Source organism: Microcaecilia unicolor, chromosome 3, assembly GCF_901765095.1.
Source record: "Microcaecilia unicolor chromosome 3, aMicUni1.1, whole genome shotgun sequence".
Lineage (NCBI taxonomy): Eukaryota > Metazoa > Chordata > Amphibia > Gymnophiona > Siphonopidae > Microcaecilia > Microcaecilia unicolor.
The window spans coordinates 482,039,862-482,052,877 of NC_044033.1; the positions used below are offsets into that span (position 1 = coordinate 482,039,862).

Here is a 13,016-nt window from a genome sequence, read left to right on the forward strand (position 1 = left end):
GAGGGAACGAGCGGACTCAGCCAACAGGTGCACGGCATCCTCCCAGCGGCGTGCACCCGGGGCGGACCGCCCCCACCGCCCCCCCCTTGGTATGCCACTGCTGAGATGTCCATTATATTCCTGTGAGTGTCTCAGCGTTTACCACCAGCTGATTTCTACTGCAAGCTAAAAACTTGCCTGCAGGCTGTGTCTTCTTCTGCTTTGGGCAGACTTGGGGGCACACTTCTGTGGCTTAGTAAAAGACCCCTTCAGCAAATAGTTAAGTTCTGAAACTCATTGCTAGAGGATGTGGTTAAAGCAGTTAGTGTATTTGGGTTTTGTTTTGTTTTTTTAAAGGTCTGCCCAAGTTCCTGGAGGAAAAGTCCATAGTCTGCTATTGGGATAGATGTGGGGAAAGCCACTGCTTATCCCTGGAATCGGTAGTATGGAATCTTACTACTCTGGGATTATGCCAGGTATTTGCGACCCTCACATTAAGTCATTGATATAAACTAATAAAGGTGGATGAATCTCATAATGAAAGTAAAGACAATTAAAATTGACTATCCCACCACCCCTGATGCTCACCATATTGCTGTATGTCCAGTGCCGCTTTCTTCACCTCATCCTGTGACCGTCCATCTGTTACAACAACCAGCACCTTGGGAACATTCCTCCTCATGCCATTCTCATGGGTCAAGACTTTCTCCCGGATGTACTTCAGGGCTTTCCCTGCAAATTAATGTGCAAGAAAAGCTTAAACAGGAGAATTTCAGAGTTGTGTGATCATTTTCCATCCAAAATACCATCCTTTCCCTATGAGGATGAAAAGGGTCTTACATGATCCAGAAAACAATTTCTGAATGCAATTTCTATTTCTAATTAGCAGTTTCATGCATGGTAAACGCTTATAGTGAAGAAGAGACCTGTTTTTGTGTTTCCTCCTCTGTAACGAATATTCTGAATTGCTCCCAGGGCCAGCGCTTTGTCAGCATAAGTATTCAGTTTGAATTCAGACTGCGCTTCATCACTGAACTGTACAAACGAGACCTGAAAAGAGAAACATCTCCGCATTAATCTGGTACGTCTAATTCATTATTGGGATTTTCAATCCAATATGAATGATGCTACAACCAACTACTCATGTCCAAGAATACTAGCACATAATAAATGACACTGAAAAAATTGTGCCAAAAAATATCTGCACAGAATGTTATTCTCTAAATGGTGCTCTGAGTTGGGTAGTAAGAAAATCAATTTGGAAAGCAAAGGTAAACAAAAATGAGGCACTTATCTGAGTATAATTTGTTAGAAACCAATGATAGGAAGCCAGTTGGAGATGGATAGTGTTGGCTGACCTCTCTGGGCAGTTGAGGTTTCATTTCTTTAAATTAGGATTATACTAATGGTTCATTCATCTTTGTTTCTCTCTTTAAGAAGATTGCAAAGGATTTTTTGTCTTTATAGCTCCAAGTTGGGGGCCATTTATAGAATAGCTCTTAGAGCCGATTAACGTGCCAAACTTTGGAAGCAAAAATTTACACCAACTAAAACCTGGTGTAAATCCTGGCACATAATTTAGGTGCAAATCATGTTATTCTGCATGCATCTTTAGTGAAAGCCCTTGCACCTCCCATGCCCTGCCATGGCCAAGCCTATTTTTGAGTTGCACACTATAAGATTTGACCGTGGATCTTTATAGAACGGCGCCTAGCAAAATGTGTGCACAAATCCAAATTATTGCCAACTAATACCAATCATTGGTTGTTAGCACCCAATTATTGGCTCCAATTGACTCACTAGCCAATTTAGTTGCGTGCATATCCCAGGACAGCGCGCAATTTTGCACGTGGAAATTTGCACACCATATACAGTGAGCATGGTATTCAAATAAAGCTAAGTTTAGGCTCCTGTTAATGGGGTCCTTGTACTAAGGTACGCTAACAGATTTAGCATGCGCTAAATGATAAGACATCTATAGGAATTTTATCTCAACCTACACCTTCCCAATTGTAGAGGAATCAAATACGAGACCTACTACGCATCCAGTTTCTCCTTTTTGGGCAGCCAGCTTTGGAATGCTCTACCCAGACCAATCCGATTAATTAATGACTACTTGCCCTTTAGAAAAAATGCTGAAAGCTCATCTCTTTAAGCAAGCCTATCCTAATGTTCCAACCTAATCTCACCAACCTCCACTCCCAATTCTGTTCTGACTTAGATGACGACCTCATCATTGGTTTTATTTACCCCACCTCCCCATTCCCCCTCTACTCATCCCATCCTTCTCTTCTCCATCCCCCCCTTTTTTTTATCCCTCCTTACCCCTTTTCTCCCAAATTATACTATCCTATCCTGTCTACCCTCTCTTATCCTAATCATACATTATCAAGCTCAACTTATCATACACTATCAAGCTCTACTATAAAGTTTTGAAATTTCTATTATTTGACTTTGTATTTCAATTTACTATGTAAGCCGCATTGAGCCTGCATTATGTGGGAAAGCGCGGGGTACAAATGCAATAAATAAATAAAATAGCGAACATTAGTAAAAGGACCACTAGGTTTCTTAGATTCTTGATATACTGCCTTCCTGTAGTACAACCAAAGCAGTTTACATATTATATACAGCTACTTTCTCTGTCCCTAGTGGGCTCCTAAGAGCTGATAATTGCCACTTAACAAGCAATTTTTCATACTAATTGGAATCAATTAAAATTTACTTGCACAACTTGCTAGGTGTATTCTGTAAAGCGGTGCATGTTAATTCTAATGCATGCTAGCAAAAAGGGTGTGGTTATGGGCGTGGAATGGGTGGGGCATGGAATAGGTAGACCGTGGGTGTTCCAAACATCTATGCGAACTGTTATAGAATACACCTGCTCTGCGACTATCTTATGTGCTGGTATTTGCACCAAGTTTTATTTGGCATAAATGGATGTACCTAGAGTTAGGCGCAGGCTTGGCCACTAGGCATATTCTATAAACCAGCTACACATATTCTATAAACCGTACGTAAATCTAGCACAGTTTACAGAACACGTCTAGATGGAAATATTTTTGGTGCCGATTTTTCAGGCACCATATATAGAATCTAGTCCTTTAAGGACAATTCTATAATTAGGTGCCGCTTTGGTCACGTATGTGAGCCAAAAAGTAGCCCCATACGCCTGGAATAGACTTTCTGAATCAGTATGTCAAGCTCTAGCGTTGGCCATCTTCAAATCTAGGCTCCTTTGGCCATCTTCAAATCTAGGCTAAAACCCCACTTTTTTGAAGCTGCTTTTAACTCCTAACTTCTATTCACTTGTTCAGTACCGATATCTGTTTTATAATTCCCATCTTAAGTAATTCCCTTATCCCTTATTTCTCCTGTTTGTCTATCTTAATTAGATTGTAAGTTCTGAACAGCAGGAACCATCTCTTACATGTTCAGCATACAACGCTGCGTACATCCAGTAGCGCTACAGAAATGATATGTAGTAGTAGTAGTAAGACTCCAGGTGCACCTTAAAGAGAACGTTGCTGAATCTTCTACATCATCTGCTTGACCTTTGTCAGAAGTCTTACTAACAAACAGCTATTCTTGTAAAAAGAACTTTTTAAAAATGTAAGCTTTGGTAGCAACATAAAGGTATGAAATACAATTGTTATGAATTCTGAAGCAATTGCATTTAGATGATGCCTGATCCATGATATTATATCATGTGCTTTCACAAGGAAATCAATTATTTTCTCCCTTAAGACTCTATTTTGTCTATTTGTTGATATTTGAAATTTTAGCACTCACTGTAAATATCTATAACATTTTTTAAAACATGGAACAAAGATTGGCATACCTGAACTCCACTGGGATTGATTACATCAAAAGCTCCAATAGTATTGAACACAAACTGGCGCACTTTGTTGAAGCTTTCATCACCAATACTCCAGGAGGCGTCGATAAGGAACACAATGTCTGCTTTGGCTCCTTTGCACACTGAAAAATGGAAGGTGCTCAATGAACCTGAGGTACCTAAGAACAATAGCCAAAGCCTCGTAAAACCGTCCCTCCCCTCCCACCTTCCACCTTTTTTCTATCTGCAATTCACTTCTTGACAAATGTTTTTTGGAATAAAGGAAGCCATCTCCTTATTATATTAAAACAAAGAATTATAATTTACATTCATCACAACTTATGCACAATCATTACTTTGACTTCATGGTTAAGAGCCTACGGCCAGCCAACAGCATTATTAATATTATTAATATTAATATTTTGCAATGTTTGACCACCAGGGCAGGGATGCTGGGGCAGGGATCCAACCAGCCTCACAGCCCAGATCTTCACCCAGCTGTTGGCTGATTTCCTAACTAGCTAGCTGTTTGAGACCTGATTGATGATAAGCTGCAAGACAGGTCTAGTCATTCCTCAGCATTCATTCTTTATAATATTACTAGGGAGAACCCCCCAGAGTTCTTTTACACTCTGTGCTCAAAGCTGATAGATCCTCTTTGGTCTTCAAAATGACCTCTGAGACTCTGCCACATACAAAGATAGCAACACTCTGGTTTTACATACTCTATGATGCACCACCAATAAGCCTAAGATGCTCATCCCCACTTACATTGTGATGACCAAGACCTCTGGACTGGTACCGTGTCTGGCACTAGAATGGTTATCATTCTGCTGGTACCTTTTTAAACTGGGCTATATTCCCTCTTGTCTCACCCCTCTCCCTGTACGAGCTTGTTCCTCCCTTCCCCATTCTCTATATCCATAAAGATCAGATTAACACAGTGCAAAGCAGAAGCACAGCCAAAGCCAGTGCTAGGGAGCATAACCAGGGCAACTGCCCTGAGCCCCCATGCCACAGGGGCCCCCAAGTCTGCCCAAAGCAGAAGAAGACACAGCCTGCAGGCAAGTTTGGGGCCACCTCCCTTATTTCTGCACTGAGTCCCAGCATGAATAACACCAGCCCTGCACACAGCCTACCTGGGATACCAGGAGTATGAGGGTGAGGACAATGCTATGACACCAAGATGTGTGTAAATGGAAATCAATGTCTGGTATTCTACTAACCTTCACGAGCAGGGGGAATTGTAGGAGGTGGAGGAGGTGCAGGAGGTTCAGTTGGTGATTCTGTTGGTTTAATCACTAACATAAAAATATAAAAAGATTAAAATTCCAGTCATAATTCACACAAAAGCAACAGCACATATTCTAAAATGCATAAAATGACTGAAGAAAGAAAAATAACCACGGATTTAACCAATTTGTGCCTAGCAATCTGTCAGCCCACAAAAACAATATCATTTGAAAGAGAAATATTTGTAAAAGACATATCATAAGTTTTACCACTAATTACTCAGGCTACAGTTATTGCATGTTAAAACTAAACATTAGAGAGTTACACAAGCAGATGTAGGTTAATAATTGAAATACGATATGTTGTACAGTAATAGTGTGATCCAGATGCTAATAGCTCAATTCCTTCCCACTTACAAGTACGTTCTTTCTTTGTGACTCCACGACCCTCCAGATTAGGTGTCTGAACATAGACAACAACATTGTACTCTGTATCTGGCGAGAGGCCGTTGAAACAATAATTGGTTTCTGATGAAGGTATTGTAACTTCTTGACCACGAGATCCTGTAAAGGCAAAGGAACAAAGTAATCTAATGCCCATTCACAGGAAATAAAAAAGACATATTGAAGCTGAAATTTAATTCCCCCCCCCCCCCTTCCCCCATTGGATATGTATTTATGATTCTTTCCTTTGTTGATATGTGTGGGATTATGCTCTTATTCATATTTACTGTCTTCTTGTGGCTTGTTAGGCACATTGAACTCAAATTTGTACCGGAAAATGTGGGGTATAGATGTCATAAATAAATAAATAAGATGATGATGCCAATAAAGGTATCCTACCTGTATGGAGGTGTTTCCATGGGTATGGTTACATAAGGAGAGGCAACATGTGTACTTTTGTATTTTCAAAATTTTCCTGCTAATTCTATATAGTGTGCCACAAGTTAGGTGCTCAAATGGAAGTCAGGTGCCCAAACAGGTGGAGTGGAACAGGTAGATGTGAATCACTTGTTTATGTTTTCCAAAAATACTAGGTCTAGGGGGCATGCAAAGGTGCTACTAAGTAGTAAATTTTAAATGAATTGGAGAAAATATTTCATCGTTCAGCAAGTAATTGGACTCTGGAATTTGTTGCCAGAGAATGTAGTAAGAGCAGTTAGCTTAGCAGGGTTTTAAAAATGTTTGGATAATTTCCTAAAAGAAAAGTCCATAAGCCATTATTAAGATGGACTTGGGAACTGCATAGTTGAGGATATGCAACATAAAATCTGTTTTGCTGTTCTGGGATCTTGCCATGTACTTGTAACCTGGATTGGCCACTGTTGGAAACAGGATGCTGGGCTTGATGGACTTTCGGTCTGTCCCAGTGTGGCAACGCTTATGTTCATAAATGGCAGCTAGGCATCTAACTAATAATATTCTAATATTCCGCCAGAACCGATATACTCACATCACCCCTCTCCTCAAGTCACTTCACTGGCTTCCGATCAGATAACGCATACAATTCAAGATTCTCCTCCTTACCTACAGATGCACCCGGTCTGCGGCTCCTCACTACCTCTCCTCCCTCATCTCCCCCTATGTTCCCACCCGTAACCTCCGCTCACAGGACAAATCCCTCCTCTCAGTTCCCTTCTCCACCACTGCCAACTCCAGGCTCCGCTCATTCTGCCTTGCCTCACCCTTTGCCTGGAACAATCTTCCTTAACCCCTACGCCAAGCCCCCTCCCTACCCATTTTCAAATCTCTGCTTAAAACTCACCTCTTCAATGCTGCTTTCGGCACCTAACCTTTTGTGAATTATAGTATTCCCTATCAGATGGACTCTATACTCTATACTTGTTTTTAGATTGTACACCTGTCTTTTAGATTGTCTTTTAGATTGTAAGCTCCTTGAGCAGGGACTGTCCTTCTATGTTAAATTGTACAGCGCTGCGTAACCCTGGTAGTGCTTTAGAAATGTCAAGTAGTAGTAGTAGTAGTAACTACACTTAGGCATTATTCTATGTTAGCACCTAAATGCTTTAGGAGGAAATTCAATAAATTGTACCGAGAAAATTAAGCGCTAATTTCCATTCTATAAAAGGCGCATTCCTTATTTAGCGCAGATCCTGTGACTAAATGTTGGGCACCGGACTTACACCTTATGAAACCTGGTGTAAATGTCAACATCAAAGTTAGGTGCTATTAGGCAGTATTGTGTAATTCTGCGCACAACTTTTTGGAATGCCCCTGACATGCCCCCTTTGAGATACATGCCATAGGAGATAGACACTGTGCTCTATAGAATAGGTGTGTGCAAATTTTAATGAGTGCCAATTAACATCAATCATTGGTTGTTAGCACCCAATGATTGATGATTCAGAGTTCACTATCCAATTTATTTGCGTGTGCATCTCAGAAAGACACCAGAAGTTGCATGCGCAACTGTGAGTGTCATATATAGAATCCATGGGTTAGCACATAACTGCAAAGGGGATGTGCATGTGGGCAGGTCCTGGGCGGATCCCTCCGAATTCTGTATAGGTTTCCCAAAGTTGGGTGTGCAAACTGGGGCACAGGTCACTTATCCACATCAGGGCCACCGAAGGGGGGGGGCAGGGGGGCAAAACTACCAAGGCATAGCCTCCAATGGGAGGGCCCAGCACCAGCACTGGCAAGTATCTTCTGCTCCTGTCTGTGCCGTGAGTCAGGACCTGGATGATTGCATAGTGCCTTGGATGCAAAGGCAGAATGGTAAGGGGTGGGTGGGCAGGAGCGGTGGTGCAAGTGGGGGGGGGGGCGGCTTATGGCAGTCCGGTTCTGCCCCAGGCCCAGCTATGTCTCTCGGCAGCCCTGATCCACATGTAAACTAATTTGTTAATCAAGAATTAACAATCAATAATTGGTGTCAATTGGCATGCATTGGGAGTTATGTGTGGATCTGCCCTATTGTATATCATGTGTGCCTACATTTTATGGTGCACAACTGTAAAGGGGGCTTGGGCATGGCAGGAGCAGATCAGCCGCATTCTCAGAATTTATACCGATGTTATAGAATACTGTCATTTATGTGCCCAACTGTCATCAGTCAGTCACCAGCAGGTGTAACTACTCATGCCCAAAGTTAGGCGTGAGATGTGCGCTAAGCTAGTATTCTGTAAAGATTGTTCCTCGCAGAGCGCCCTTTGCAAATTACTAACAGCACAGATCATCTCAACACCAAATTTTAGGTGTCATTTACTGAATACCTATTTGGGCGGATCACACACTTGTATACCTGAGTTTGATTTATCCTTGCCATTCTCAGGGCACTAAGTTCTGAAGCTAATGTCGAAGCCCCTTAAAATTTACACTCCAGCCCATCCATATCTATTCATTCATGATCAGGGCGTAGACCGTAGAAGTCTGCCCAGCACTGGTTTTGTTTCTCCATTACCGGAGTCGTCACCTAATCTCCGCTAAGATTCCACGGATCCATTCCTTCAAAACAGGATTCCTTTGTGTTTACCCCATGCATGTTTGAATTCCATTACCATTTTCATCTCCACATATCCGCCACCCGCTCTGTGAAAAAATACTTCCTGACATTACTCCTGAGTCTGCCCCCTTTTAACCTCAATTCATGTCCTCTAGTTCTACTGCCTTCCCATCTACGGAAAAGGTTCATTTGCGGATTAATACCTTTCAAATATTTGAACGCTTACCCCAAATTCTACACATTTTGCCTTAATTTCTGCGCCTGTTCTTTCCAGTATATACCTGCACACAATTACTCCACTGTATCCATTCTGAGCCTAATTTAGGAGTCAGGATTTATGCCAAGTAAATCATGGTCTAAATGGACATGATCAAATCTGGTCGCATGGAGAGGCGCTCAGCCTATTCTATATACCGAACGGAAATTTAAGCTAATTCTATAAAATTTAGGTGTACTTTAGAGAATATGCCTAGACATATTTCTTTTACCACATGGATTTTTCAGGTACCAAATATAGAATCTAGCCCTTAGTTGCCAAACTTATAGAATACTGCTTGTTTTGTGCCTAGGTGCTAATATTTACACCTGCCTTTTACATGATGGAAGTGTTGGCACCCAAATGCAAATGTGGTCTCTATTCTATATCAGGATCTGGGCTCCCAAAATACTATCTTAGCGCACAGATTAGGGGTGCCTACTTTTTAGCACCCTTTATAGAATTACCCCTTCTGTGTATTGTTTTATGCAGAAAAAGCAGCCAATAATCAAAGTGAAAGTTCACATGTACTTGTGCCTTAATCATTGGTGCAAACCCTGTGTGGAATACGTATGGTATTTGCACTAAAGCAACTGCTTTCACTATTGCCTTTTTTAGTGTTGCATTTTGGGGGGTGGGGCTATTTTTTTAAAGGCAGATAAGCGTGTATGTACCCCCCCCCCCCCCACCTCCACACACACACACCACCCCATAAAATGTAGCAAAACCAGATTGTGAAGGAAAAGTGAATATATTCAGTGACATCCACTAATTAAAAAAAAAAAAAAAACAGCACTGTCCAACAATGTTTTACCTTCACAGACTTAGACCTTAGAATGCAGATTTCTTCTAGCCAGCTAGTCTTGGTTTCAAATTTACAGTACAGTACAGACTACAGGATGGCAGGTAAAGATTAAAATGGCTCATCCTATTTGTGCAATAAGGATTCTAGGGTTGTAACAGCTACTTTGTGCTACCTCACCCACCATTCCTTCTGAGAAAAAAATCATTTCACTGCTGTTTTAAGATGAAGCATGCAATGCTTGGTTTTCATCCTCATGGCATTCTGGAATCCTCTGAGGATATCTCACTCCTGTTTAAATTACATCACCATTTTCCTCTCCACCACCTCCTCCGGGAGGGCATTGCAGGCATCCACCACCCTTCCTGAGCCTACCTCCTTGACGCTTCATATGATGTCCTTTAGATCTACGGCTTCCTTTGATTTGGAAAAGTTCCATTTCTTGTGCATTAGCCTTCTTCAAAACATGTCTGAACACTTCAGCAGATAGAAGGCTGCTTAAAGGTTTGAGTTGCCAGACTCTTCACGACTTGATTATCTTAACAGAGAGGTACTGTTGGCTACGTAGGGCTATCAGTTTAGCAGACATGCAAAGTTAGATCACATATCTGTCCAAATATTTTTTGTGCTTCCTCAAACTTATGACTATATCCAAAAATTGTACATTAAAACTCTGCTTTTCCAATGATCTGTATTCCAGTCATCTTCATACACTAAAGGAAATGTGCTGAGAAAATAACTTATAAATGGCAGCTTCTGTACATAAAAGCAAGAAGTGCATTTTATTTTTAGTAATATGCATTGTTTGCCATTAGAGGAGGTAATTTGATAACAGGACACTTATGTAACTTTACAAAATTACCCCAGGGAAAGTAAACATTATGGAGTAATTGTATGCAGGTATATGCTGGAAAGAAAAGGTGCTTATGTTTGTATTTTTAATTATAAGTGCCAATTCCACCCCTTCTCTATTCACTTCCTCCAGGACTCCTACATGTATAATTGCATACATTATTCAAAAAAAACAGGAAGGTAAGCGATTCACAAGATCCAATATGGTATACATAAGAACATAAAAATAGCCATAGTGGGTCAAACCAATGGTCCATCTAGCCCAGTATCCTGCTTCTAACAGTGGCCAATCCAGGTCACAAGAACCTGGCAGAAACCCAATTAGTAGCAATATTCCATGCTACCAATCCCAGGGCAAGCAGTGGCTTCCCCATGTCTGTCACAATAACAGACTATGGACTTTTCCTCCAGGAACTTATTCAAACCTTTTTTAAACCCAGATACGCTAACCACTGTTACCATATCCTCCGGCAGCAAGTTCCAGAGTTTAACTATTCTTTCGGTGAAAAAATATTTCCCCCCCTATCTGTTTTATAAGTAGATGACGGCAGAAAAAGACCTGCACGGTCCATCCAGTCTGCCCAAGAAATGTGCCACTTTTTTGTGTATTCCTTACCTTGATTTGTACCTGTCTTTTTCTGGACACAGACCGTACAACTCTGCCCAGCACTATCCCCGCCTCCCAACCATACTACTTCATTGAGTGTCCCCTGGTCTTTGTAATTTTTGAAAGAGTGAAAAATCAATACACTTTTGCCCATTCTACACCACTCAGGATTTTATAGACCACAATTATATCCCCCTGAGCCATTTCTTTCCCATGCTGAAGAGACCTAACCTCTTTCGCCTTTCCTCATATGGAAGGAATTCCATCCCCTTTATTATTTTGGTTAAAAAAAAGGAACAGATCACACAAAGAAGTCCTTATTAAGATTTATTCACCACAACACTAATAAAAGCTCTAGAACGTGTGGCCATCAAAAAAGATTAGCATGTGAGCTAATTTGTAGGCAGTAAGAGCTCACGCGCTAATCACGTGCTAATCAATTAACATGTGGCTATATAGCTGTGCTGATCACTGCAGAAATGCCCACTCTCCACCCTCAAACATGTTTCCTCCACAGTAAAAATCAAAATCATTTTTAGCATGTGCACGCACTAACCCAGAACTTAACGCGGGATGCCTCAGCATGCCCCGCAGTAAGCCCTTTTAAGCTGCAGTAAGCAAGCACTAGTGCTTATCGTAGCTTGGTAAAAGGACCCCTTAGCAGGGACAGACTGACCAGTGCCCGAGGGCCCAGAGGCTCTAGGGGGCCCAGAGACTCTGCCCGGTTGCCCACCGTCACCGTCACCGCCACCACACTTTACAGCCCTTTCCCGGTCCTATCTTGAAAGGCCCCTGGTGGTCTAGTGGCCTCTGCAAGGGCAGGAATGAATCCCACTCTTTCCTGACCCACTGCCACTACTCTGCCTCGGCAGTCATTTTGAAAACAAGGCAGCGCCGGGCCCAGTAGCGATAGCGGTTAGGAAAGAGTGGGGTTGTTTCCTGACCCCAAAGAAGCCACTAGACCACCAGGGCTCTTCAAGATAGGACTGGGGAGGGCCCACTTTGGCTCAGGAGTCTGTTGTGTGTGAGAGGGGGTGGCAGCTGCAGTAGTGGAGGGCTGTAGTGTGTGGGAGGGGGGCGGCGGGCAGTGGCCGGGGTGCCCCAATAACCTTTACTGCCCGGGGGCCCTGACCATTGTCAGTCCGCCCCTGCCCCTTAGTAAGCAAAGCATCATTTGTAAAATGTTTCTCCTTTGGAAAGAGTAAACTTTTTTGTGTGTAATTTTCTACATGGAAAATGTTATTCAGATTCATATTTAGTGAAATGCTGTAATGCAAAATTATACAATGCAGCTCATTAGCTATTAGTGAGTAGCGAAACTTAAACTTAAGGCCTTTTGAGGAGGAGTAAAAGCTGTTACAAAAAGCTCTGAAGCCAATGTTTCTGTGCTGTCTTTCTACTAGACTCATTAACATACAAATCCTGGTAGAACAATAACACATGGAATATTGCAAATAGTGCATGAAATTCAACACACACAGCAGAACACTGATCTCATTCTTGTGAACAAAGCTGCCATGGTTCAGTGCTATTTGCTTCTGCCATGGGATTTGTATGAAAATGAAAGATGTCATTTGAAAAAAGTACCCTGGCCCTGGGTTGATTTTCAATTTCTAGTATATACAATACTGTATTTTGACATATGGAATCAATTTTGTCACCCAAATACTCCTTGACAGTTTATAAGGAACAGTGTATAAAAGAACCACAAGAAAAGTATAGATATTTACCATCAACTGGATTTAACTTTAATCTGTAGGATGTTGCTGACCTATGAGGGGTCCATCGAGCACAGAAAGTGTCCCATCCAACTTGATAAGTAGTTAGATCGGTAACATTCAAGTACACTGTAAAATTGAGAGAACAATTGAACAAGCTGGAAATTGAAACTTTCAGGTGTGCTAGCTATATGTTCACCCACGTCAGTCAGGAATAAATACATAGAACTCAATCAAGTCATCGTAAGTCTCATCTGTGCTGTCATCCA

At 41.7% G+C, this 13,016-nt stretch overlaps 1 protein-coding gene across 1 annotated transcript in view; it reads right to left on the minus strand.

The window, feature by feature from the left end:
• The window catches only part of COL12A1 (collagen type XII alpha 1 chain), a 384,763-nt gene that overhangs the window by 99,687 nt on the left and 272,060 nt on the right, over positions 1 to 13,016 (minus strand). The window contains 6 exon segments of the mRNA XM_030199047.1: positions 568 to 711; positions 906 to 1,029; positions 3,821 to 3,960; positions 5,044 to 5,118; positions 5,467 to 5,613; positions 12,760 to 12,876. Coding sequence (XP_030054907.1) covers positions 568 to 711; positions 906 to 1,029; positions 3,821 to 3,960; positions 5,044 to 5,118; positions 5,467 to 5,613; positions 12,760 to 12,876 — 747 coding nt within the window.